At 42.4% G+C, this 27923-nt stretch overlaps 1 protein-coding gene across 4 annotated transcripts in view; it reads right to left on the bottom strand.

Annotated features, from left to right (window-relative positions):
- The window catches only part of USP13 (ubiquitin specific peptidase 13), a 127874-nt gene that overhangs the window by 57716 nt on the left and 42235 nt on the right, over positions 1–27923 (bottom strand). For all 4 annotated transcript variants that reach the window (XM_060172009.1, XM_060172010.1, XM_060172011.1 and 1 more), the window contains exons 4-8: positions 24203–24324; positions 17101–17243; positions 14598–14782; positions 8368–8462; positions 2227–2414 (exon numbers count right to left, since the gene is read on the bottom strand). In XM_060172009.1, coding sequence (XP_060027992.1) covers positions 2227–2414; positions 8368–8462; positions 14598–14782; positions 17101–17243; positions 24203–24324 — 733 coding nt within the window. The remainder of the gene's footprint in view (positions 1–2226; positions 2415–8367; positions 8463–14597; positions 14783–17100; positions 17244–24202; positions 24325–27923) is intronic.

Genomic DNA, 27923 nt, shown 5'->3' with positions numbered 1-27923 from the left:
GAGAGGGTTGGGCGGTAGCACAGCAGGGTAAGCGCACATGGCCATGGCGCAAAGCGCAGGGACCGGCAGAAAGATCCTGGTTCGAGTCCCCAGCTCCCCACCTGCAGGGGGAGGTCGCTTCACAAGCAGTGAAGCAGGTCTGCAGGTGTCTGACTTTCTCTCCCCCTCTCTGTCTTCCTCTTCTCTCTCCATTTCTCTCTGTCGTATCTAACAACGATGACATCAATACCAACAACAATAATAACTACAACAACAGTAACAAGGGCAACAAAAGGGAAAATAAATTAATAAATGTAAAAAAAATTTTTTTAAAGAAAGAATTCTTATATGTAAACAGTCTGATGAATTCATGAACTCTCTTATGACCTAGTCTGTATCGTGTTTTGAAAAAGGTCACTCGAAAGAGGAATGTCAGTGAAAAGGCTGTCTAGGACAGATGGGTAGAGAAGCCCAGTGGTAAGGGAGGCAAAACTCAGGTGCCAGGAAAGCCCATTTTGCTAGTAATTTACATCCCTTTTCAAGTTGACAGGGAATAACCCCCACTTCAAGACTATTAAATCAAACTGACAGAAGTGCTAGATTATTTTTAAAGTACATGCCAGACCATCGATGTGCGACCCTGTGTGTCTCAAAGGAAAGAAGTCATTCTGCAGTCTGAGAATCCAACTACGGTTGATTCTGTCATGCGCCAGCTTAGTTCAGTTTGGTCATCATCAAAATGATCTGGGCATGTAAACCGGGCTCAAGTGACAGATGGGGACAGGCCGCTGTTCCCAAACGACACTGTGCTTGTACATAAGTCATTTAATCTTTCCGTGAGTCACTCTTTCTACATACAAAATGGAGCCAGAGTGCTGAGGAAAACCAGTCTGGAGAGTAAGCATTTCAGTCAGTGATAACTGGCAAATCAGCATAAAGACAGAGGACAAACGTGAATAGTCATTTTCTCATATGACAATATAGAGTAAATACTTTTTTTAAATGAATGAAATATATATATATATATATATTAACTACATATGCATTTCTACTATCAAATAATAAGATTCTGTCATTTTTCTCTTGGTCCTATCAAATAAAAAAGGAGAGGCCAGGTGGTGGTGACCCAGGTAGAAAACACGTTACAGTGCCCAAGGAGCTGGGTTCAAGACCCCAGTCAGTCCCCATCTGCAAGAGATTCTCTCTCTCTCTCTTTCTCTCTCTCTCTCCTCTCTCTCTTCCACTTTATCCTCCCCCTCCCCACTGACCTCTCTATCTCTACCCAATAAATATTAAAAACAAATAAAAAACAGCTGGGAAGATAGCAAAATTATTATGCAAAAGGTTTTCATGCCTAAGGCTCTCAAGTCCCAGTTTCAATCCCTAGCACCACTATAAGCCAGAACTAAGCAGTGTTCTAGTATTTCTTACTGTATCTTTCTCCCTCTCATTAAAATAAAATAAAGTGAAATAAAATAAAATAAAATAAAATAAAATAAAATAAAATAAAATAAAATATTGGTGTAATGAACCAAAGTAAAGGATAGGGTGGGGGGCGGCGACTTTCACATCCTGTTACATGATTGTGGAGGAAGACCTAGGCTGGGGGTGAGTGTGTTTTGCAGAAAAATGAGAAATTTTACATTTGTATCAGCAACTGTATTTACTATTGACTCTAAACCATTAATCCCTCCAGTAACAAAAAATTAAAATAAAGAAGAAAAGGCCTCTGAAGGGCGCGGTGGTGGTGCACATGGTCAAGTGCACATGTTACAGTGCTCAGGGACCCAGGTTTGAGCCCCCAGTTCCCACCTGCAGGGGGAAAGCTTTGCAAGTGGTGAAGCAGTGCTGCAGGTGTCTCTCTGTCTCTCTCCCTCTCTATCTTTGGCTGTCTCTATCCAATAAATAAAGATAATGCAAAAAAATTTTAAAAAGAAGAAAAGACCTCTGTAAGCAGTGGATCCACTGTGCAGGCACCAAGTCCTAGCAATAACCCAAGTGGCATTAAATAAATAAACAAACCGGGACAGGGCACACACACACTCTGTCCAACAGTGTGAAAGGACACGGTTGGTCTTGATGTGACTACGCCCCCTCACAACTATGCACAGTCAGGAAGCATTAAATCAGTGTCCCTAATTACCTGTGAAGGGCCAGCTTTTACAATTATGTCCCTCAGGGTCACACCCAGCATGCACTGAGGGAGAGGGGCAGGCGGGCTGCATGGCCTGAGTGCCAGACACTTACGCTCGCTGGAACTCGGGGATGCTGAAAATGGCCTGCATGACGGAGCTCAGGTAGCAGCTGTTGCCCAGGTTCTTGAGCCCAGTGTAACCGGGGCCATACATGGGCTTCAGCTTCGTCCCTGTCTCCTGGATCACCTCCCATTCGCTGACCCTTGGCTTGATGTCATTGTCCCGGAGTCCATTCTCTGTCTGAGACAAAGCCAGTGACAAAAGTTACTGTAACAGTAACAAAGTCTGAGACAGCTATAACTAGAAGTGTTATTTCTCAAAGCAAATGGGTGCTCATCCACTTTTTCCCCCAAGTAACTGAATAGACAGACCAGGATGGAGAGACAGCATAGTGGTTATACAAATTGACTCTCATGCCTGAGGAACCAAAGGTCCCAGGTTCAATTCCCAGCACCACCATAGGCCAGAGCTGAGTAATGCTCTGGGAGAAAGAAAAAAAAAAAAAGATTAATTACAAGAGAGAAAGAGAGTGTGTGAGTACAGTACACTTAAAGAGCTGGGAAGATAATTCAGTGCTTGTGTTCTAGACTCTAATGCCTGAGGCTCTGAGGTCCCAGGTTCAATTCCCATCACCACCATAAGTCAGAGCTAAGCTGGTCTCTCTCTGAATCTTACTAAAAAAAAAAAAATAACATCAATAAATCCTCAAAAAAAGCAAAATTAGGGAGTCGGGCAGTAGTGCAACAGGTTAAGTGCAGATAGCGCAAAGCGCAAGGACGGGCATAAGGATCTCAGTTTGAGTCCCCGGCTCCCCACCTGCAGGGAAGTCGCTTCACAAGCAGTGAAGAAGGTCTGCAGGTGTCTATATTTCTCTCCCCCTCTCTGTCTTCCCCTTCTTTCTCCATTTCTCTCTGTCCTATCCAACAACAATGACAACAATAATAATAACCATAACAACAGTTTTTTTAAAAAGGGTAATAAAGGGGAAAAATGGCTTCCAGGAGCAGTGGATTCATGGTGCAGGCACTGAGTCCCAGCAATAACCCTGGAGACAAAAAAAAAAGGGGGCCAGGTGGTGACGCACCTTGTTAAGTGCACATGTTACAATGTGTGAAGACCTGGGTTTAAGCCCCCAGTCCCCACCTGCAGGGGGAAAACTTTGCAAGTGGTGACACAGGGATGCTGGTATCTCTCTGTCTCTCTCCCTCTCTATCTCCCCGTAACCTCCTGATCTCTGGCTGTCTCTATCCAATAAATAAATATAATTCAGGTTTAATCCTCCACACCACCATAAACCAGTGCTGATAATAACATATAATAAGAAGAAGAAGAAATTTTAAAAAACACTATAAAAACTGCACACTTAAAATATGTTAAAATAATAGTACCTATGAAATATAGTTACCTCAATCAAAACAAACTCACATTGTACATATGCACCCCTGTGTTCAAAGTTACTTTGTTCCTAATGGGCAACTGTATTTACTATTGACTGCACACCATTAATCCCCTCAGTTAAAAAAAATTAAAGTAAAGAAGAAAAGGCCTCTGATGGGCTGGGTGGTGATGCACCTGGTTGAGTGACATGTTACAGTGCTCAGGAACTCAGGTTTGAGAACTGTAATTGGCAGAGAGTAGAAGCAACCTAAATGTCCATTGATGGATGGCTGAATAAAGAAATTATGGGATAAGGTAGGGGAGATAGCATGAAGGTTATGCAAAGAGACTCTCATGCCTGAGGCTCCAATTCCCAGGTTCAATTCCCCACACCATAATAAGCCAGAGTTGAGTAGTGCTCTGGTAGAAAAAGAAAAGTAAGGAAGAGAAAGAAAATAAGGAAGGAAGGAAGGAAGGAAGGAAGGAAGGAAGGAAGGAAGGAAGGAAGGAAGGAAGGAAGGTGGGAGAGAGGAAGAGAGGGAAGGAGGGAGGAGGGAGGGAGAAGTTATGGGGTAAGGGGCTAGGTGGTGGCACATCAGGTACTTTGCACTTGTTATAGTGCACAAGGACCAAGGATCAAGCCCTTGGTCTCCACCTGCAGGAAGGAAGCTTTATAAGCAATGAAGCAGTGCTGCAGATGTCTCTCCCTCACTCCCTATTTCCCCTCCTTTCAATTTCTCTGTCTCTAACCAATAAATAAGTAAATTAAATATTTTTTAAAAGAAGGTATGGGATACGTACTGCATGGAATACTACTCTGCAATCAAAAAACATCCTTTGGGAGAAAATGGAGCTGGAGGTGATAATGCTTAGTGCAGTAAGTAACGGGGTGAAAGACAACTGCCAGGTGGCTTTGTTCACGTAGAATACAGAGAACTGAGACACATGAACTCGGACAAAGAGGAGGAGGTGGGGAAGGAGAAAAAGAAGAAAAATGAGGAAAAAAGAGAAAGGGTTAAGTAGTGGCATGTCCAGTGAAGAAGCCAGAGGGCCCCACCTGCAGAGGGAAAGTGTCACAAGTGGTGAAGCGGTGGAGCCCCTCCCCCTCCCTTCCTTTTCTATCACCCCTTTGGTCTCAATTTCTCTCAGCTCTATCCAAAATAAATAAATAAATATATTAAGAAGTAGCCGGAGCTTCTTTTCTCCTCTGCTTGGTTTTATTAGCTCACAAATACCTTCCTTAACACTCTCTCCCGGGAGTCGGGCTGTAGCGCAGGGGGTTAAGCGCACGTGGCGCAAAATGAAAGGACCTGCTTAAGGATCCTGGTTCGAGCCCCCGGCTCCTCGTCTGCAGGGGAGTCTCTTCACAGGCAGTGAAGCAGGTCTGCAGGTGTCTCTCTTTCTCTCCCCTTCTCTGTCTTCTCATCCTTTCTCCATTTCTCTCTGTCCTATCCAACAACGACAACAATAAAACCAGTAATAATAACTACAACAACGATAAAACAACCAGGGCAACAAAAGGGGGGAAAATAGCCTCCAGGAGCAGAGGATTCATGGTGCAGGCACCGAGCCCAGCAATAACCCTGGAGGCAAAAAAAAAAAAAATACTCTCTTCCAAGAAGGAGGAGGAGCCATTTTTCTCATGAGGATTTACCCAAAGGAAACAAAAAACTAACAGAAGAGAACTATGTACACCTACATTCATAGAAGCACAATTTATAACCGCCAAAACTTGGAAGCAACCCAGATGTCCAACAACAGATGAGTGGCTTAAAAAAAAAAACCACCATGATATATATACATAATGGAATACTACTCTGCTATTAAAATGTTAAAGTAATCTCCTTTGCCTCATCTTGGATGGAACTTGAAGACATCATGTTAAGTGATCTGAAGCCAAAAAGAGAAGGACAAATACCAAATGATCTCACTTATAACTGGGACTTTAGAATAAATAGGGACAGGGAGGGAGAACACAAAGTGAAATGTGGACTGGGCATGGTGTTTAGCATCAAAGCAAAGGACTCTGGGAAGGAGGAGGAGAGATGGGTAAAAGAGAACTCTGGGGTCCTGGTGCATAATAAAATGATATTCATGTATCAATGACTGCACTGTGAAGCATTAATCCCATCAGTAAGAGATTTTAAAACGACTGAGAACTGTGTGTGTTAAGTGATGAGGGAAAGGAAAAATAAAAACTTTAGTGTGGGTGCGATGTGGAACTGTAGCCCTGCCATCTGATAAAACGGTCAGGAGATGGTTCTCCCAGTCAGGCTTACAACTGACCAAGCTTGGGACCAAGGGCTCAAGCCTTGAAACTACATGGGGATACCATGAACAGCACCATATGGTGGGGCAATGCCGTGGTGTCTCTCCTCTTTCATATATATGCATACACATTATATGTAAAACTTGCAGATAGATAGATAGATAGATAGATAGATAGATAGATAGATAGATAGATAGATGGATGATAGGCAGACAGTTTTTTTAATTGCCACCCAGGTTATCATTGGGGCTCTGTGCCGCTACGAATCCACAGGTCCCCGTGTCCATTTTTTCTTTCTATTTTATTAGGTAGGACAGAAAGAAATTAAGAGGGAAGGGGAAGATAGAGAGAGAGAAAGATAAACACCTTCAGACCTGTGTTCACTGCTCATGAAGCATCCTCCTTGCAGGTGGGGAGCAGGGCCTTGAACCCTGGTCCTCATGCATGGTATTGTGTTCACTCAACTGGGTGCACCACCACCTAGCCCCCTCTATCTTTCCTTTTAATCTCTCTCTCATCCCCTAATATAAAGAGTGAAAAGGTTGGGCCAGGAGAAGAAGTATTGTGCCGGTGTGAAATTGTGGCAGCAGGGGAAAGAAAGAAAGAAAGAAAGAGAGAGAGAGAGAGAGAGAGAGAGAGAGAGGGAGGGAGGGAGGGAGGGAGGGAGGAAGGTATGAAGGAAGGAAGGTAGGAAGAAAGAAAGGGAAGGAAGGAAAGGGAAAGGGAAAGGAAAGGGAAAGGGAAAGGAAAAAGGGAAAGGGAAAGGGGAAGGGAAAGAGAGAAAGGGGAAGGGAAAGAGAAGAAAAGAAAAGATAAAAAGAAAGACTGAGAAGAAAGGAGGCATGATGAGGAAGAAAGACTAACAGGAATGTTTTGTTTTGTTTTGTTTTGTTTTTCTTTGCTAAAAGCAAAAAGTAGGGGGGCAGGTAGTGGCTCACTTGGTAGAGCAAACACATTACTATATGCAAAAATATCTAGGTTCAAGTCCCAGCCACCACTTGTAGGGGCAAAACTTTACGAGTGTTGGAACAGTGTTGCAGGTGTCTCTCCTGTCTCTCATCCTGTCTCCTGTCTCTCCTCTATTTCACTCTGTCTTACATCCTCTGTCAAAATGAAAGCAAAAGGAAAAAAAAAAATGTCCTCCAGGAACAGTGAAGTCATATAGGCACCAAAGCCCCAGCCAGGACCTTAGTGGCAAAATAAGAAAAACAAGTAGGATGGTTTTCCAAAGAAGATACAGTTCCACCACAGCAAACAGAAAGGGGAGGCATTTGGAGAGGAAAGTGGGAAGAAAGCATGGAGCTTGGATACGCCTGTAAATATGAGGGAATTTTATGGAAGAACAAAGAAAATAAATGCAAAAATGAACATTAGTGGAAAAGGAGAGAGCATGAGGAGAGGGATGGTGTGGGCTGGGAAGAAAGAGCCAAAACAAAGTCTGCACACAGGGCGAGCTCCTCAGAGGCAAAAATATGCCAGGGCTGTGAAATCAGCGTGAGAGAACAACTAAATGAAGCAAAACTTTTCCATCAAGCAGAATGTGTGACTTGCTCTTTCCACCCCCAACGAGCACGACTTCCCTTCCTGAAATTAAAAAACTGTTGGTCACAAATAATTTTAGGGGTCATCTCACCCTACCCTCTCCCTCTAGTGAGCAAAGAATGAGTCATGCAATTCTCCCTCCAGAAGATGAAAAATTTTGTAAGTAAATTCCAACTAAAATAAAATCAAACTTGATGAGGTGCCATTTTGACTGTGACATAAACACATCTAAGCTGGTAACTAAAAGAAGGTACGAATTAAATTCAAGATGAAATTATAAACATTAATTCAAGGCACCACCATAAACCAGAGCTGAGTAGTGTTTTGGGGTGGGGGGATGAGAAAAAAAAGAAAGAGAAAAAAAGAAATGAACACAGGAGGAGGAAGGCATAGAGAAAGAAGGAAAATACAAACATTCAAACTGTTAAAATGGGGGCCAGGTGGTAGTTTAGTGCACGTGATACAGAACATATGTTGCCATGCAGAAGAACCAGAGATCAAGCCCCTAGTCCCTGTCTGCACGGAGGGTGCTCCACAAGCAGTGAGGCAGAGTTACACGTGTCTCTTTCTCTCTCGCACTCTATTCCTAACTTCCTTCTCAATTTCTCTCTGTCTCTGTCAAATAAATCTTTTTTTTTTTGGGGGGGGGCAGGTGGTGGCACACCTGGTTGAGCGCACATGTCACTATGCGCAAGGACCCAGGTTCGAGTCCCCGGTCTCCACCTGCAGGGGGAAAGCTTTGCAAGTGGTGAAGCAGAGCTGCAGGTGTTTGTCTGTCACCTTTCTATCCCTGTCCCCTTTCCTTCTTGATTTCTGGCTGTCTCTATCCAATAAATAAAGATAATTTTAAAAAATAATAGTTGTTTAATTTAAAAAATAAATAAAATATATATATTTTTTAAAGCTGTTAAAATGAAGATTTGTGGTAAGTGGACTAGAGAACAAGTAAGTTAGATGGTTCCCTCCCCACAAAATAAGAACACAGACCCGAGACGACCTCCTCACCCCGTGCATATGAAGCATATCAATTCCAAAATGCACTAAGTGCTTGGCCAAATGCGGATCCAAAACAGGCTCCTCTTCTTGAAAAGAATAAACATCTAGAGAGTGAAGAGAAAACAGGCACTAAGATCGGTGATCCAGTTACTCAGCATCCAAAACCCACATACTGCACGCCTATCGTGCACCGGCTGCCAAAAGGCCATTGAATGAAACAAAGAAAAACGCTTGTGAGTTGCATTCAACAGGGGTAAACAACACACATAATCAAACAGGTGTTTCTGCAAATGTACCGCTTTTGACATTTCTCTTTCTGTTTTATTCTTTTATTTGATAGGACAAAGAGAAATTGAAAGGGGGTGGGAGAGATACAGAGAGAGAGAGAGAGAGAGAGAGAGAGAGAGCACGCACTACTTCACCACTCCTGAAGCTTCCCCCCACAGGTGGGGTTCAGGGGCTTGAACCTGGGTCCTTGCACATGGTAACATGTGCATTTAACTGGGTGCACCACCCACTGGTCCCATTCCTCTGACATTTCAAAACATAACTTTTTAATTTTTTTAAAGAATTTTTTTATATTTATTTATTTTCCCTTTCGTTGCCCCTGTTTTTTTTATTGTTGTTGTAGTTATTGTTGTTGCTATTGATGTCGTCGTTGTTAGACAGGACAGAGAGAAATGGAGAGAGGAGGGGAAGACAGAGGGGGAGAGAAAGATAGACATCTGCAGACCTACTTTACTGCCTGTGAAGCAACTCCCCTGCAGGTGGGGAGCCAGGGGCTCAAACTGGGATCCTCATGCCAGTCCTTGCACTTCACGCCACCTACGCTTAACCCACTATGCTACCGCCCGACTCCCAACTTTTTAATATTTATTTTATTATTTTTAAATTTTATTATTTTTAAATTTTAAAAATTTATTTGCCCTGGAGGCAAAATAAATAATTTTTTAAATATTTATTTTATTTATTTATTCCCTTTTGTTGCCCTTGTTGTTTTATTGTTGTAGTTATTATTTTTGTTGTCGTTGTTGGATAGGACAGAGAAAAATGGAGAGAGGAGGGGAAGACAGAGCGGAGGAGAGAAAGATAGACACCTGCAGACCTATTTCACCACCTGTGAAGCGACTCCCCTGCAGGTGGGGAGCCAGGGTTCGAACCGGGATCCTTATGCCGGTCCTTGTGCTTTGCACCACCTGCGCTTAACCCGCTGCGCTACAGCCCGACTCCCAAATAAATATTTTTTTAAAAAAAAGATTAACATAACACCCACTCCTGCTTCCAGATCTCAATGCCTTCCCACCAACAGCTTTCTCCTTGCTTTTCCAAACCACTATCTCATCCAAAAGGACAGGTGTGTGTGTGTGTGTGTGTGTGTGTGTGTGTGGTGTGTGTGTGTGTGTGTGTGTGTGTGTGTGTGTGTGGTGTGTGGTGTGTGGTGTGTGTGTGTGTGTGTGGTGTGTGTGTGTGTGTGTGTGTGTGTGTGTGTATGTGTGTGTGTGTGTGTGTAACTGTTTCTTAGTTTGTGGCTACAGTACCCATGGGACCCGAGTGTTATCTGAAAGGAAGCCCTTTGATGTCACACATGCCACCACCAGAGCCTAACCTGGAGGCTCAGGACTTTCTGGAAGAACTTAATCTATGCTGTGCTCTCAAAGGTGAGTGGGAAGTATGGGGATACACAGGTAGAGGACCTCAGCCAATTGCCAGGGCCGAGATCAGATGAGTCTCAGGGTGGAGAGAGGACAACTACAGCTAGTCGCCAGTCTTCATATAGTTGATCAGAAGAGCTCAGGCGGGACATACACATAGCACACCCCAAGCTGGGACAGTGTCAAGTGTGAACCCTCCCATCTTAAGCTTCCAGGAGCATTTATTTGTAAAACTATGCATTACATCAAAAAAGACCGAGGAAGATTAAAGATGTTTTTTAAGTGAAACATACATCAGGAGTAAACATTAAGGTACAAATAACAGGTGTGTGTGTGTGTGTGTGTGTGTGTGTGTGTGTGTGTGTGTATCACATAAATAAAGATCAGATTACATTTCTAAGGGGGGAAACATCAGAGTAAATGGTGCTTAAAGCTGCCATTGTCCAAATGTCATTACGTCAGGTATCGTCTTTTGATGCCATAGATACTGAATTTATTCCAGCTACCCTATGCACAATCTCCAGACCCTCAGGGTAGCAGCCAGACATCAGAGTTATGGATGATCACAAATGGCAATACTACCTCTTTATAGCTTTTGGGCAGTAATCTCTGACATACCCAGACTTTGCCTTAGAGCAGGGTTTTGTAGCAAGGGACACAGCCTGAAAAACAGGCCTCATGATATTATTACTAAAAGGAATGTACCCGGCAGACAAACAACATGTATTTTAAAAATACAGATGTAAAGGTGACAATCAGTTGGATATTTTATAACAAGTATCAGGAAGTCTAAATCTGAGATCAGAAACTTCTTCAACAGGGATGTTTCTGTTTGCACAGGGCTATCCTGACTGTGGAAGACACCAGAATGACAGAAGCACAGCACTATCAGAAACGTAAGTCCAATGCACCAGGGATATAGCATAATGATTCTTCAAAAGACTTCTATGCTTGGGGGCTGGGTGGCGGCATGCCCAGTCAAGCCCACACATTACCTTATGCAAGGATATGGGTTAGAGACCCTGTTTGTCACTTGTAGGGTGGAAGTTTCAAAAGTGGTGAAGCAGGTCTGCAGGTGTCTCTTTGTCTCTCTTCTTCCCCTCTCAACTTCCCTATGTCTTATCAAATATGAAAAAAAAAAAAGTGGATCCATTGTGCAGGCAGAGTCCAGTGATAATGCTGGTAGCAATTAAAAAAAAAAAAAAAGACTTCCATGCCTGAGGTTTGGAGATCCCCAGTTCAATCCCCAGCACCACCATAAGCCAGAGCTTTGGTAAAAATAGCAATGATGATGACAATTAACATCAATAGAAATTTGAGTTCAAGAGTTAGGAGATAGCTCGCCTAGGAAAGCATATACTCCACCATAAGTGAGGGCCAGGCTCAAACCACCAACCATCAAATGGGAGCAAAGCAGTGAAGTAGTGCTGTGGTGTCTCCCCTCTCTCTTTCTCTATCTCTCTCCCTCTCTCTCTCTCCCCACCCCTGAAAAAAAGGGATGGAGTGTGGGGAGGTGGGGCTAGGTAGTCTGCCAGGAGTGGTACAAAACCCCAGCAAAAATCTTGGTAGTGGGGGCCAGGCAGTAGCTCCAGTGGATTAAGCACACATGGTGCAAAGTGCAAGGACCGCAATAAGGATCCCAGTTCAAGCCACTGGCTTCCCTTTTATGAGGGGGGGGTCACTTCACAAGCAGTGAAGCAGGTCTGCAGGTGTCTATCTTTCTCTCCCTCTTTCTGTCTTCCCCTTCTCTCAGTTTCTCTCTGTCTGATCCAACAATAACAACAATTACAAGGGCAACAAAATGGAAAAATAGTCTCCAGGAGCAGTGCTGGCACTGAGCCCCAGCAATAACTCTGGAGGCAAAAAAAAATTAAATGGTTGTAAGTGAGTCATCCACAAGGTGCTATTACTAATGGTATTATTTACTTCTCCACACTTTTCTCTGTTTTCTAAATATGTTGCACTGAACAGCTGCCTCTTGTACAATCAAGGAGAAAATATACAACTTCCCTGAGAAGAAAAAAAAATGTATATGTACTCTAAATCATGGTTGGGAAATAAGTTTCCCATGGGGGGAGAGAGAGAGAGAAGCTACAGAGAACACAACTAATGCTTGAACTTATTATTAATCCACATTGCAAAAGAACCTACCTATTTACTTACATACCAGTTGGTTCACATAACAACAGTATTTGTGGCTACTATGTCTAAGAATCTGTATGAAATTCAGCGATGAGTAAATTAGCCAAGGCTTCAAACTAATTTACTTATTTACTTATTTTTAAATAATTGTTTTTTTAATCAGAGAGAGGAAGACAGAAAGACCAGAGCAGTGCTCAGCTAGGGCTTATGGTGGTACTGGGGATTGAACTTGGGACCTCAGAACCTCAGTCATGAGAGTCTTGCAGAATCATTATGTATCTTCCCAGCCCAAAAGCTATATTATCTGTATTATTCTCAATTTGCTATGTTACCTAGTAGAATTCCTACACTGCAATCACTGCTCTCAGAAGTCCACTGGTGAAAACAAATAATTTAATTAAATTAAATCAGATTACCTTAAAGTATTATCTTAAAACAAATGAAAGACTAATGCCTGCAAAAAGAAGGAAATGGACTGGTATTTAATCAGCGTTCTCAGCAGTATTTAGACGATAGGTTCTTATGACCCTGCCCCACCTTTCTTTCTTTCTTTCTTTCTTTCTTTCTTTCTTTCTTTCTTTCTTTCTTTTTCTTGCCTCCAGGGTTAGTGCTGGGGCTCAGTGCCTGCACTATGAACCCACTGCTCCTGGAGGACATTTTTCCCATTTTGTTGCTCATGTTATTTCCCTTGTTGTTGTCATTATTGTTATTGCTGCCATTGCTGTTATTGTTGCTAGATAGGACATTCATGCATTCATGTCACAAGTCCTGCTTCTGTCTTCTTAGCAAAAAGCTGAACAGTAAGGTAATAGCAGTAACAACTACCCTTTGTTAAACTTTATTGTGGGGCTGGGGAAACAGCATAATGATTCTGCAAAGGACTCTTATGCCTAAGGCTCTAAGAGCCAGGGTTCAATGCCCAGCACCACCTAAACCACAGCTGAGCAGTGATATAGTCTCTCAACATAATAAAATTCATCAATTAATTAATAATAATAAAAAACTTTACTGTGTGGTCAAGGGAGATAGGCCATAATGATTTTGCAAATAATTTTCAAGTCTGAGGCTTTGAGGTCCCAGGTTCAGTCCCCAGCACTACCATCATCCAGAGCTGAGCAGGGCTCTGGTAAAATAAACAAGTAAACTGTCTGAGGGGCCGCGTAGTGGTGCACCTGGTTGAGTGCACGTGTTACAATGTGTAAGGACATGGTTTCAAGCCCCTGGTCCCCACCTGCAGGGGGAAAGGTTTGCAAGTGGTGAAGCAGTGCTGCAGGTGTCTCTATCTCTCTCACCCTCTACCACCCCCTCCCCTCTTGATTTCTGGCTGTCTCTATCCAAAAAATAAATAAAGATAAAAAATATTTTTTTAATAGTGGTCCAGGAGGTGGTGCAATGGATAAATGGATAAAGCACTTGACTCTTAAGGATGAGGTCTGGGGTTCAATCCCTGGCAATACATGTATCATGTACCAGAGTGGTGTCTGGTTCTTTCTCTTTCTTCTTTCTCATTAATAAAGTAAACAAAATCTTTTTAAAAAATTAAAAATAAATAAATGTAACTGTCTGCATAGGGCTAAATGCTTATGCACATTCACACACCTATGGCTGTTTTCAAAGTGAGAAACTTAAAGCTCAGATGGACTTGAAAACTTATTGAAGACATCACAGCCAGTCAGAGACAGAATAGGGATTCAAGGGAGTCGGGAGGTAGCACAGCAGGTTAAGCGCAAGTGGTGCAAAGCGCAAGGACCAGCGTAAGGAACCGGTTCAAGCCCCCAGCTCCCCACCTGCAGGGGAGTCGCTTCACAAGCGGTGAAGCAGGTCTGCAAGTGTCCACTTTCTCTCCCCCTCTCTGTCTTCCCCTCCTCTCTCCATTTCTTTCTGTCTTATCCAACAACGATAACAATAATAACTACAACAATAAAACACAGGGCACAAAAGAGAATAAATAAATTAATTTTTTTTTAAAAATATAACTAAAAAAAAGTATAGGGATTCAAGGGAGTCGGGAGGTAGCACAGCAGGTTAAGTGCACGTGACACAAAGCACAAGGACCAGCATTAAGGATCCCGGTTCAAGCCCTGGCTCCCCACCTGCACAGGAGTCGCTTCACAGGCAGTGAAGCAAGTCTGCAGGCATCTGTCTTTCTCTCCCCCTCTCTGTCTTCCCCTCCTCTCTCCATTTCTCTCTGTCCTATCTAACAATGACATCAATAACAACAATAGTAATAACTACAACAACAATAAAAAACAAGGGCAGCAAAAAAAGGGAAAATAAATAAAAAGAAAAAAATTTAAAAAAAGAAGAATTGGGATTCAAATCTGGGCTTTTCTGAGACCAGAGTCTCCAGCCTTCAATCCTAGAGATTAAAGCTCTGCTGAAATCTCAGAAGAAGGAAGCCATTTACTGCAAGTCCCCCACCCTGTGCATGGGGGACACACTCACCTGCCCCATCAGGAGTGATGGTGCCCAGCTTCACAGCCAGCGGGTAGCCCATGTCCCGGTAGTGTTCCAGCGCATGCCCGTTGCCCCCAGAGCTGTCGAAGAACCACTTCCCACACAGCACTGAGCCGTCGGTCAGATTCAGCCAGAGGTTTTCCCTCAAGTCACACCGGGCACACTTCCAACCACTAGAAAAATCAGTGGGGAGCAAGGCATAATCAGAAAATCAAGATTTAAGAAAACAACTCAGGACAAAGAGATAGCATACATCAGACAGCGTCTGTCATTATGCAAAAGACTCATCATGCCTGAGGCTCCCAGAGACCCTGGGTTCAGTCCATGGAACTGCCATAACCCAGAGTTGAGCAAGTATTCCTGTGAAAGGAAGGGAAGGAGAGAGGAAAACTATTCAGGTGGTCCAGGAGGTGGTGCAATGAATGCGTAAAACGAATGCTCAATTACGAGGTCCTGAGTTCAATCCCTGGCATCACATGCACCAGAGTGACGTTCTGGCTCTTTCTTTCTCTGTCTCTTATTAATAAATAACAAAAAGTCAATCTTATTAAAAAATAAAAATAAGAAACTAATCAGCTGCAAGAAATGATGAACTCTTCTCTTTTACAACCCAGATGGAACTGGGGAGAATCATGTTCATTGAAATAAGGAAGAAAAAGAATGTGGTACATATACACAAAGGAATGCTACTCAGCTATTAAGAATGATGAGTTCACCTTTTTCACCTCGTCTTTGATGGAGCCTGAAGGAATCGTGTAAAATGAGATAAGCCAGAAAGAGAAGGATGAATATGGGATGATCTCACTCATGGACAGAGAAGTTGAGAAATAAGAACAGAAGGGGAAACACAAAGCAGAACTTGGGCTGGGTTTGATGTAGTGCATGAAGTAAAGGACTCTGTGGGGAGGAGGACTTTCAGGTCCTGATGCATGATGGTGAAGGAGGACCTAGGCTGTGGCTGAGAGTATTTTGCAGAAAAATGAGCAATTTTACATGTGTGCCAACAACTGTATTTACTATTAACTGGAAACCATTAATCCTCCCCAATTAAAAAAAATGAAAAAAACAATCCCCCGGTGGTAAGAACTGTACCTCTCTTATCCTATGGTCTTGTCAGTGTTTCCATTTTATAAATAAATAACTTTTTTTAAAAAATCCCCCACACCACCATAAGCCAAAGCTGATTGGTGCTCTGGTAAATAATAATAATAGACGAATACAGATGATCTCGCTCAAAGGCAGGTTCTAAGAATAATACAGGGGTGAAGCATGAACAGATGGTGATCCTTTGCAGCATATCCAAAGAGAGCCTGGGGGGGCGGGGGTAGAGCATCAAGGGAGGACAGTGTCCTACGACAGAGAAGGGTGGAGGGCCAAGTGTGGTGACATGCAGTGGTGTACCTAGTAGAACACACACATTACCACGCTCAGGGGTCAAGGTTCAAGCCCCTGGTCTCCACGTGTAGGAGGAAAGTTTTGAGAGTGGTGAAGCAATACTACAGGTGTCTCTCTCTCTCTCCCTCTCCTGTCTCCCCACAAGCTCTCTATCCAATAAATTAATTAATTAAATTAAAAAAAACATGAACAGGGAAAATACCAAAGCAAAGGACTCTGGGCATGGAGGGCAGGGGGAGGGGGAAGCCCTGTGGGGTCCTCGTGCATAATAATGGAAAAGGTCCTAAGTTGAGGGTGATTGTTTTGCAGACACCTATCACAGAGAGATGGGAAATTGTACCCTATGTCAATAACTGTACTATAAACCATTAGCTGACTCCCCAGTAAAAAATGATATTAAAGAAGAAAGAGGAGGATGGGAAAGGAGAAGGGAGAGAGGGAGGGGGGGGAGGGAGAAAAGAAAGAAAAAAAAAAGAGGTGTAGGTGCTTGTAACAGGAAGTCACAGACTTAGGTATGAGCTGCCCAGGTTCAGCACCTACTACATAGGTCTAAACATTTTTTTTTAAGATATTTTAGTTTATTTTTAATGAAAGAGAGAGAGAAGATACACAGTGAAAGACCGTAGCACTGCGCAGTTTTGGCTTATTGTGGGGCTGGGGACTGAACCTGGGACCTCAGAGCCTCAGAGCATCAGGCATGAAAGTCTTCTTTTTTTTTTTAACCAGAGCACTGCTCAGCTCTGGTTTGGGGGTGGTGGGGCGGAATACAGCCTGGGACGTTAAGGCCTCAGGCATGAAAATCTCTTTGCATAACCTCAGGCATGGAAGTCTCTTTGCATGACCATCATGCTATCTACCCCTACCCAGAAAGTCTTTTTGCATAACCATTATGCTGTCTCCTCAGCCCATGGTCCAAATACTTCTAAAGAGAATTGTTACCTCAACTATAATAAAAGGAATCTGAATAAAAACAAAATGTAACTGCTAACTCAGAGGTAAAAAATAAAAAGTAATTAGGAAAGTAATTATTCCTTTAGCCATTGTTGGGGGGGGGGGGTTGTGTGTGTGGAGTTCCAGTCTGCTATCTGATTCTCACCTTGGAGGAATCCGGACCCCGTTGTCCAACTGTGTGAGATTATTGGCATATTTGGAAACTGGCAGCTCACGTTCCCATGTGTCTGGGTCCGGCTTTCTGTATGGAGACTTTGAGTTGAGAACGGCATCACAAGCAATTGTTACCTGTAAGGTAAATGCAGCTGTGATATAAGAAAGAAAGAGTCCAGGAGAATATCTGCTTCTAGAAAATGGGATTTAAAGATGTCTTCATAAATAACAACAGCACGGTTAGCACAAGAGCAGAGTCTAGTTTCCTGGTTCCAGCATTTTCTACCCGAATCTAGCAATGTGTTTGTCCCTGGAATATGACACAGCCAGGAACCAAATCCAGTTTGTAAACCCAAGTGGAGGACTCAGATTCAACAATTCTAGCTCTTAGCAAGCAGAGCACAAAGTCGAACAACACTCAAGGGAGACATTAACTACAGAGATGCTTGCAAGGTGTCCCAGTGGTGTGTTTTCCTCCTAGCAAATACACACCCAGGTATCTGATATCCTCAGTTCATCACACTATGGCATGTGGTCCAGGACACAAGAATGGAATGTAACCAGCATGGCTCCATTTCTTAATCTGGTGCAAATGTGACCCTGGATGGGGACAGGCCGCCCTGTCTTGGTGCCAGGTCAGCTCACATGGTGAGCAAATCTGTGACTTCCAGCCTGGCACACCTGATCATGGGGGGAAAGGAGGTCAGATTCTCTGCTCCCACCCCCCAAATCCTGCACATAAATATATATATATATATATATATATATATATATATATATATATATATATATATATCTGTCAGCACTTTTGATATTTCCTTTATGGTATGAGCTACTTTCAGTTTTCACCTTATTTTCTTTTATTTTACTTTAATTTATTTCTAGATGGTGATGGGCAGCGGGGAGCACAGCACCAAAGCTTCCTTCAGTGTGTTACAGCCAGGCTCAAACCTGGATTGCACACATGATAAAGTGGCATGCTAGCCAAGTGAGCTAGTTCAACAGCCCTATTGCTAGCATTTTTCAGACCTTATACCCTGATGGAAATTTGAAATTCTGGAAAACAGTTTAGAAGATCCTCATATAGTTAAACAAAGTTATATGGAGCAGCAATAGCACCCCCAGGTGAGCACCCAAGATAAAAGGAAAGTATACACCCACACAAAAACGCATACACAATGTTTGAAGGAGCACTATTTACAATGGCCAAAAGTAGAAGCAAATCCTAGGGCTGGACGGTGGTGCACCTGGTTAACTGCCCATATTTCCACATGTAAGGAGCTGGGTTGAAGCCCCCAGTGCCCCCATAGAGGGAAAGCTTCACAAGCCGAGAAAGGTGTCTTTTTATCTTTCTTTTTCTCTATCGTCCTTCCCTCTCAATTTCTCTCTGTTCTATCAAATAAAGTTTTTAAAAACTCCAATACTCACTAATGACAAATGTATAAATAGAATGAAGTATGTCTATACAATGGAATGTTATCTGGCAACAAAAAGGAATGTAGTACTGGCATATGCTACAACATGAATAAATGTTAAAAAATATATGTTAATTGAAAAAAATGTCAACCACAAAGAACCACATAACATGATTCTATTAAAGTGAAATATCTGGAACTAGCAAATCCATGAACAGATCAGTGATTGCCAAAAAAAAAAAAAATCATTTTTCCCTTTTGTTGGCCTTTTTTATTGTCGTCGTTATTACTATTGTTGTTGTTATTGCTGTTGTTGTTGGACAGGACAGAGAGAAATTGAGTGAGGAAAGGAAGACAGAGAGGGGGAGAGAAAGACAGACACCTGCAGACCTGCTTCATCACCTGTAAAGCGACCCCCTGCAGGTGGGGAGCTGGGATCTCAAACCAGGATCCTGTGCGCTTTCCGCCATGTGTGCTTAACCCGCTGTGCCACTGCCCAGCTCCCCTAATTTTATTATTAACAGTAATCTCTATGCTGTATATTACATTCCCATGACTTGTTTGATAACTAAGAGCTTATACCTGTTGACTCCTATAATACTACTGTAGTGCATATTGAAAGATGCTAAGAGAGTAAACCTTACAAGTTCTCAAGACAAGAAAAAAGTCCTTGTGGGCTGGGAAGATAGAATATTGGTTATGTAAAAAGCCTTTTGTGGAAGCTGAGCAGTAGCACACTAGTTGAGTGAAAACATTACATTGAGGAGCCCGGCGGTGTGGTGCAGTACTCCTGGCTAAGCACACAGTGTGTTCATTACATTGAGGAGCCCGGCGGTGTGGTGCGGTACTCCTGGCTAAGCACACAGTGTGTTCATTACATTGAGGAGCCCGGCGGTGTGGTGCGGTACTCCTGGCTAAGCACACAGTGTGTTCATTACATTGAGGAGCCCGGCGGTGTGGTGCGGTACTCCTGGCTAAGCACACAGTGAGTTGCATGTTATATTCCCCACCTGCAGAGGGAAAGCTTCACAAGTGATGAAGCAGGGTTGCAGGTGTCTCTCTGTCTCTTTCCCTCTCTATCTCCCCCTCCCTTATCAATTTCTCACTGTCTCTATCCAATAATAAATAAATAAAAGTATCTTTTTAAAACTGTCAGGATTGTAGAGATTTTTTTTTTTTTTAAGGATCAGTTTACAGTGAGCAAGGATCTGGGTTTGAGCCCCCACTCCTCACCTGCTGAGGGAAGCTTCATGAGTGGTGAAGCAAATACTACAGGTGTCTCCCTCTCTGTCCCTCTCTCTCTCTGTCTCTCTCTCTCTCTCTCTTTTAAAATTTTTTATTCATTGGATATAGAGATAGACAGAAATCGAGAGGGGAGGATTGATAGAGAGGGAGAGAGACAGAGAGATACCTGTAACATTGCTTCCCCACTTGCAAAGTTTCTGCCCCACAAGTGAGGACTAAGGACTCGAACCTGGGTCCTTGTGCACTGTAACATGTGCGCTCGACCAGGTGTGCCACCACCCAGTCTCATCTCCCTCTCTATCTCCCTCTCCCTTATCAATTTTTCTCTATCCTACTAAATAAAGGACAAACAAAAAAAAATGGCTTCCAGGAGGTGTGGGTTTGGCATGCAGGCACTGAGCCTCAGCAATAACCCTGGTGGCAACAAAATAAAAATAATAATAACAACAACAAAAAAGACTCATGCTTGAGGTTCCAACAGGCCCAGACTCAGTATCCAGCACCACCATAAAACAAAGCTGAGCAGTACTCTGGGAAAATAAAAAATTACTGTAAGTTCATGTGGTGATAAATGTTAACTAGTATTGTGATGATCATTTTATAATACGTGCAAACATAAAATCATTGTTATACATTTAAAACTAATACATGAATGATAATTCCGTAAGTATAGAAGTATTTTTTTTCATTTTCATTTCTTTCTTTCTTTGCTTCCAGGGTTATCACTGGGGCTCGGTGCTTGCACTACAAATCCATTGCTCCTGGAGGCCATTTTTCCCATTTTGTTGTTGTTGTTGGACAGGACAGAGAGAAATCAAAATAGGAAGGGAAGACAGAGAAGGGGAGAGAAAGACACCTGCAGATCTGCTTCACCACTTGTAAGCGACCCCTTGGCAGGTGGGGAGGCAAGGGCTAGAACCGAGATCCTTATACCAGTCCTTGTGCTTCACGCCATGTGCCCTTAACCTGCTGAGCTACCACTGGCCCCCTTCATTTATTTCTTTATCTATTTTTCCACCAAGATTATCACCCCATCCATGTCTGTATGATTTTTCTGCTCCTGGCAGGATCTTTTTTTTTTTTTAAAGATTTTATTTGTTAATGAGAAAGATAGGAGAGAGAGAAAAAAACAGACATCACTCTGGTACATGTGTTGCCGGGGATTGAACTCAGGACCTCATGCTTGAGAGTTTAGTGCTTTCACCACTGTGCTACCACCCAGACCACAAGAATCATTTTTTAAATAAATGGATTTTATTTACTGATTTATTTTGGATAAATACAAAAATAGAGAGAGAGAAGTTTCCTTCCTGCAGGTGGGTACTGGGGCTTGAACCCAGGTCTTATGTATTGTAATATATGCACTCAACAGAGTGCACCACCACAAGGTCCTTGGCGTTTTGTTTGTTTTTGCCAGAGGAAACAGACAGAAGAGAAAGGAGCTGCCACCTAGATCCATGAACTTTCCCCAGTGCAGTGCTCCCAGTCACTGGCTCAGCATAGTGTGGATTCCACTGTGGGAGCCATCTCCTGGCCCTCTAAAGTAAAGTGTTCAAATGCGTTTTATTCACTTCATAAATGAATGGGAGAACGATCATTCCTCACATCATTAATTCACAATCTGCCACTTTTCTAACAGCACATACAGAATTCTATTAAACAAGGGCATTAAGACCTCTCAGTACTATAAAGATACAAGCTTCAGTATGTTATTTCAAGTAATGGGACAAGGAAAGACCATTTTGTCCACTCAGGTATTTTATTCTCGGTAACAGTCACATGAATCAACACAGGAAATCAGAGAAAGCAAAGGTAATTTAATTCTATATGCACTGCAGAAGCTGGTGCACTTGGAACCAAAGGAGGTGGGATGTACTTAAGAGAGGAGAGAGGGGCCAGAAAGGTGGGTCAGCTGTAAGTCATATACCTTGTAGGCATAAGGTCTAGGTTCAATCCTGACATATGAAAATGAGGGGGGGGGAAAGGTAATAATAATAATAGAACATCATATAAATATGAAATCAATGCTTTAGTCACTCATAAAATAAATAATTTTTTTAAAACTAGACATAGTAAGAGAGGAGAGATAGTACAGTGGTAATGCAAAAGACTTTCAAGCAGAACTCAGCACTGCACTGATGAAAACATTTTTTTTTGTCTTTCCTAAGAAATGGGTTTGTTTAAGAAAAAAAAGAGCCTATAGAAATAGACCTACTCTTTTTTTTATTTTATTTGTTTATTTCCCCTTTTGTTGCCCTTGTTGTTTTATTGTTGTAGTTATTATCGATGTCATTGTTGTTGGATAGGACAGAGAGAAATGGAGAGAGGAGGGGAAGACAGAGAAGAGGAGAGAAAGATAGATACCTGCAGACCTGCTTCACCGCCTGTGAAGCGACTCCCCTGCAGGTGGGGAGCCGGGGGCTCAAACCTGGATCCTTTTGCCAGTCCTTGAGTTTGGCGCCACCTGCGCTTAACCCGCTGCACTACCGCCCGACTCCCATAGACCTACTCTTGACCTTGCAATCTCTCTCCTAGAGATATATCCTAAGGAACCAAATACACTCATCCAAAAAGATTTGTGTATACCTATGTTCATAGCAACACAATTTGTAATAGCCAACACCTGGAAGCAACCCAGGTGTATGAGTGGCTGAGCAAGTCATGATACATATACACAATGAAATACTACTCAGGTATTAAAAATGGTGATTTCACCCATTTTTTTTTCAGCCCATCTTAGATGGAGCTTGAAGAAATCATGATAAGTAAGATAAGTCAGAAACAGAAGGATGAATATGGAATGATCTCATTTACAGACAGAAGTTGAGACATTAAGAACAGAAAGAGAAACTCAAAGGAGAACTTGTACTGAGTTTGGAATAGGAGCTTTAGAGGGAGAGGCATTCAGTCCTAGCGCATGATGGAGGTAGAGGGCCTAGGCTGAGGCTGAGAGTGGTTTGCAGAAAACTGGGAAATTTTACACATATACCAACAACTGTATTTATGGTTGACTATAAACCAATAATCCTCCAATAAAATTTTAATTAATAAATAAATAACCTAACTTTAAAAAAATGCCTCTCTTGGTATATTGCACCAAAGTAAAAGACTCTGGGGTGGGTGGCGGGGGGGGGAGAGTACAGGTCCAAAAAGGATGACAGAGGACCTACTGGGGATTGTATTGTTATGTGGAAAACTGAAAAATGTCCTGCATATACAAACTATTGTATTTACTGTCAAATGTAAAACATTAATCCCCCAATGAAGAAAAAGAAAGAGAGAAAAAAAGAAAGAAAGAAAGAAAGAAAGAAAGAAAGAAAGAAAGAAAGAAAGAAGAAAAAGAATGATAAAGTCACCTTATTCACCTCAACTTGGATGGAACTTGAAGAAATCATGTTAAGTGAGATAAGAGAGAAAGAGGATAAATATGGGATGATTTCACTTATGGGCAGAACTTAAACAAGAACAGAAAGGTCAAATACAAAGTAAAACTTGGACTGGTTTGGTGCATTGCACCGACAAAAAAGACTCAGAGAAGGGGGTGGGGATACTGGTGTAGGACAGTGGAAAAGGACCTGATTTGGGGGTAAAAGTGTTTTCCAGACACGTATCATGGTGAGGAGAGAAATTTTACCCATGTGTCAACAACTACTGTAAATGATTACCCCCCCCCATAAAATTTCCCCAAGAAGAGATTATCAAGCTATTTACTGAGTCCTAACCAATCATGGCTAAGAATTACATATTATTAATAATTCCAAATATATCTGTCCCTTTTTCAAAAAAAAAAAGTCTCTCTCTCCCCCTTCCCTCTTATAAGTAAATTAGTTTTTTTTTTTTCCTTAAGAGAGAGAGCTAAAAAGACTGTCACAGGGAGTCAGGCTGTAGCGCAGTGGGTTAAGTGCAGGTGGCGCAAAGCGCAAGGACCGGCATAAGGATCCTGGTTCAAGCCCCGGCTCCCCACCTGCAGGGGAGTCGCTTGACAGGCAGTGAAGCAGGTCTGCAGGTGTCTATCTTTCTCTCTCCTCCTCTCTGTCTTCCCTCCTCTCTCCATTTCTCTCTGTCCTATCCAACAACAACAACAACAATAATAACTACAACAATAAAAACAAGGACAACAAAAGGGAATAAATAAATAAAAATAAATATTAAAAAAAAAAGACTGTCACAGGCAGAAAGAGTCCACCAGCTCTGGACAAGTTTCAAAACACAAGGAAACAGAACTAAAACCTAAAGCAGGAGAGCGTCCGACACCACTGAAACAGAGTCCTGCAGGCCCTGCCTCACAGAGAAGAAGTGACATGCTCTTCCCTCCTCTGATCCGACCCACTCTCCCCCCACCCCAGCCATCCGAGTGCACACACGCCACACAGCACACACACCTGACACAGAGAGTCACGCGCATCTAGCTAGCAGCCGTGCACACTCACTGACCAGGGCTGGCAACTCCTCAATATTGGGCAGTGCTATTTCATAGTGGTCGGGGAATATGACCAGTTTGGCTTCATCTTCATATTCATAGTTGTCGCTATTTAAATCGTCATCAGTATCTAGATCTGAGGAGAAAGCAAACACAAAGGAGAGGAAGTGAAGGAGGGATATTCCACATTAAGTCAGCATTAAGTCAGGCAAAACACAAGGAGAGCAGATATTCAGGCTGTTTCCCCCTCTGACACAGGAAAAGGGATCTTTCATGCATCCTAAGTCAGAGCTCTGTACTGACAAAGGATGGATGCATAATGAGTACCACACCCCATCATAAAGCTGTAGCATTAAAACAGGCCTATGTCTCCATCAACACAACAGGAAGTGACAAGTGTTGGCAAGGATGTAGAGAGAAAGGGGGCTCTGCTGGTGGGAATACAAGCTGGTGCAGCCACTATGGAAAACTATACGGAATTCAAATGAAAAGGCCTTATAAGCCAGCAATACCACTCTTAGGCATTGATCCAAAGGACACAAGAATACTAACTTGAAGGAACATGTGCAGCCCTGTGTCTGCAGCTACATTATTCACAATAGCTAAAAAATGGAAGCAGCCTAACTGCCCATCAAAGCCTGATGGGGGGGGGGGCAGTAGCAAGCAGGTTAAGCACAGGTGGCACAAAGCGCAAGGACAGGTCTAAGGATCCCGGTTCAAGCCCCGGGCTCCCCACCTGCAGGGGGAGTTGCTTCACAGGCAGTGAAGCAGGTCTGCAGGTGTCTATCTTTCTCTCCCCCTTCTGTCTTCCCCTTCTCTCTCCATTTCTCTCTGTCCTATCCAACAGTGATGACATCAATAACAACAACAATAATAACTACAGCAATTTAATAAAAAGGGCACCAAAAGGGAAAATAATTTTTTCTTTTTTTTCTAAATATTTATTTATTTATTCCTTTTTGTTGCCCTTGTTTGTCCTCATTGTTGTTGTTATTAATGTCATCATTGTTAGGACAGAGAGAAATGGAGAGAGGAGAGGAAGGCAGAGAGGGGAAGAGAAAGATAGATACCTGCAGACCTGCTTCACCGCCTGTGAAGCGACTCTCCTGCAGGTGGGGAGCCGGGGGCTTGAACCAGGATCCTTACACTGATGCTTGCGCTTTGCGCCACGTGTGCTTAACTGGCTGCGCTACCACCCGACTCCCAATAAATATTTATTTTTTAAAAAAGCACGACTGGATAAAGAAATGATCGATATATACTCCATGGAATACTATACTATCAAAAAAGATGATACTGTGTCCTTTGGAGCAAAATGGATGGAACTGGACATGATTATGTTTACCAAAGTATGTAAAGAGACAAAAGACAACTGCCAATGATTTCACTCCTATGTGGAATCTATGGAAATGAAACACACAAACTTGACAAAAAATAAATAAACTGTCTCTAAGACTTGGTGAGAACTACGGTGATTCTCAGTGGGACCATTAGTGTACAGAACTTTGGAGGCAGATGAGAAGTGGAACTAAACCATGTGAACTTGTAATCTTGTAAATCACTAAGAAAAAATAAGGTAAATAAATAAAAGAGGCCTACATACTAAATATCCAGTTCTTAAAGATACTTAAAGGAATGGGTTTGTTCACCATGATTTATTGAGAACCTGACTCTGATTTCACCAGAACGGGTCAAAATACTTTTCACAACACTGTAATACGGAAGGAAGTGTGTGGGTTTGCGAGTAGAAAAAGCCTGGTTCAACTCCATTTCTGAAATGCAATGAATCACAAACTCTTTAAGCCTCTGTTGTTTCAAAATTATAGAATGGAGATAATAATGCTTGTGTTATACAGTGTATATGGGGAATAAACAAAGTACAGACAGAAGACCAGGACCCATAATAGCTGGTCAAGGAGTAACAGCTGGGAGGCCGGGCGGTAGCAAAACAGGTTAAGCGCACCTGGCACGAAGCGCAAGGACTGGTATAAGAATCCCGGTTTAAGCCCCCGGCTCCCCACCTGCAGGAGGTAGGGGCGCTTCACAGGCGGTGAAGCAAGTCTACAGATGTCTTTCTCTCCCCCTCTCTGTCTTCCCCTCCTCTCTCCATTTCTCTGTCTTATCCAACAACAATATCAACAATAGTAATAACAACAATAAACAACAAGGGTAGCAAAAGAGAAAAAATAGCCTCCAGAAGCAATGGATTTGTACTGCAGGCACTTCTTCTTCTAGCGTTTGCCACTGCAGGCACTGAGGCCCAGGAATAACCCTGAAGGCAAAAAAAAAAAAAAAAAAAGAATAAGTAATAGCTGTTATTTAATAATAAAAATCTCAATGGAGCAGGGGAGGTTGTATAATGGTGTTGCAGAGAGCCTCTCTGGCCGAAGGCTCCGAAGTTCAATGTTCAATCTCCCACCACCACAAGCCAAGGGGAGAGGGAAGCCCATAATGTAAGTTGTCCCATTGTCCCCAGGACATGGAAACTTGTCAATAAGAAAGAGGAGCTCCTCTGGCCTGTTAGCTCTAGAGTCATCACCTCTCTTGAGTGGTTAATCCTAGTAAAGGTTAGGTGAAGACTCAAGGCAAAGTCCTGTCACAATATTTACACAGACATCTCAGCCTCACATTCACAGGACTGTCAGTATCCCAGATCATGTTTGTGTACTTAGATATTTGGAACTATGGAGACAAAGAGCACTTGAGTCGTGTGTGTGTGTGTGTGTGTGTGTGTGTGTGTGTGTGTGTGTGTGTGTGTGTGTGTGTCATAACCAGGCATATAAACCTGAGCAGATATAAAGACCCAAAGGATTGTGACTCTGTCACAACCTTGTTCTATATTTCCAGCCAAAGTCCTACTATCGTTCTGCATAAAGCTCCGCTCTTGAGTTCCCAAAGGGAGGACAGTTAAAAGTGGGTGGGAAATGAGATACCACTAAACACAATCTAAGCATTTTTAGTAAGAGTCGAAAAATATCAAAATAGACCAACAATATCGTTAAGTACTCAAGAGAAGTTAATCTGACAAAATGAGATGTGAAAAAAAAAAAAGATTCTAAGACTCTAAGAGTTAACTAAAAGCACTGATTCAAAAGAGAAAAAAGAAAATTATTCAAAAACAAATGTTCCCTAGATTATAAAAATCTGAGCATATTTTTTGTTTTGTTTTGTTTGTTTTTTTAACCAGAGCACTATTCAGCTCTGGCTTATAGTGGTGTGGGGGACTGAACCTGAGACTTTGGAGCCAGCCTCAGGCATGAGAGTTGCTTTGTAAGAACACCATTAAGTTAACTACCCCCGCCCACGCCCCCAGTATTTTGTAGTTTAAAAAAATCTGAACTAAAATGTTCAGTGAGAATAGTGTTAAACTCAGTAGAACATCATTCAAATGTTATTTATTGAGCTTGTGCGAAGCATGGAAATGTTTTTATGCTAAAAATACAACACTCTTCTTCATTATAGAGACAATGTTGTAGAAGTCTGTTCACAGAGAAAAGCTGGAAAGAATTGTGAGCCAATGAAAATAGCACAGGGGTGAATTATTCTCTAGTCTTAAACTCATTCCTTCTTATATCATATATAACAATTTTAAATAACTAAAGCTTTTGTGTATAGGTTGGGTTTTTAACATATAATATTAATGTCTCTTTTCTATAGAAAATATCCTCACTTAACACTAATTCAAATCTTACCTGGCAAGTAAATAAGAGCTGAATGGTGGTGCACCTGGTTGAG

Source organism: Erinaceus europaeus, chromosome 14, assembly GCF_950295315.1.
Source record: "Erinaceus europaeus chromosome 14, mEriEur2.1, whole genome shotgun sequence".
Lineage (NCBI taxonomy): Eukaryota > Metazoa > Chordata > Mammalia > Eulipotyphla > Erinaceidae > Erinaceus > Erinaceus europaeus.
This window is presented reverse-complemented; position numbering and strand designations above follow the sequence as displayed.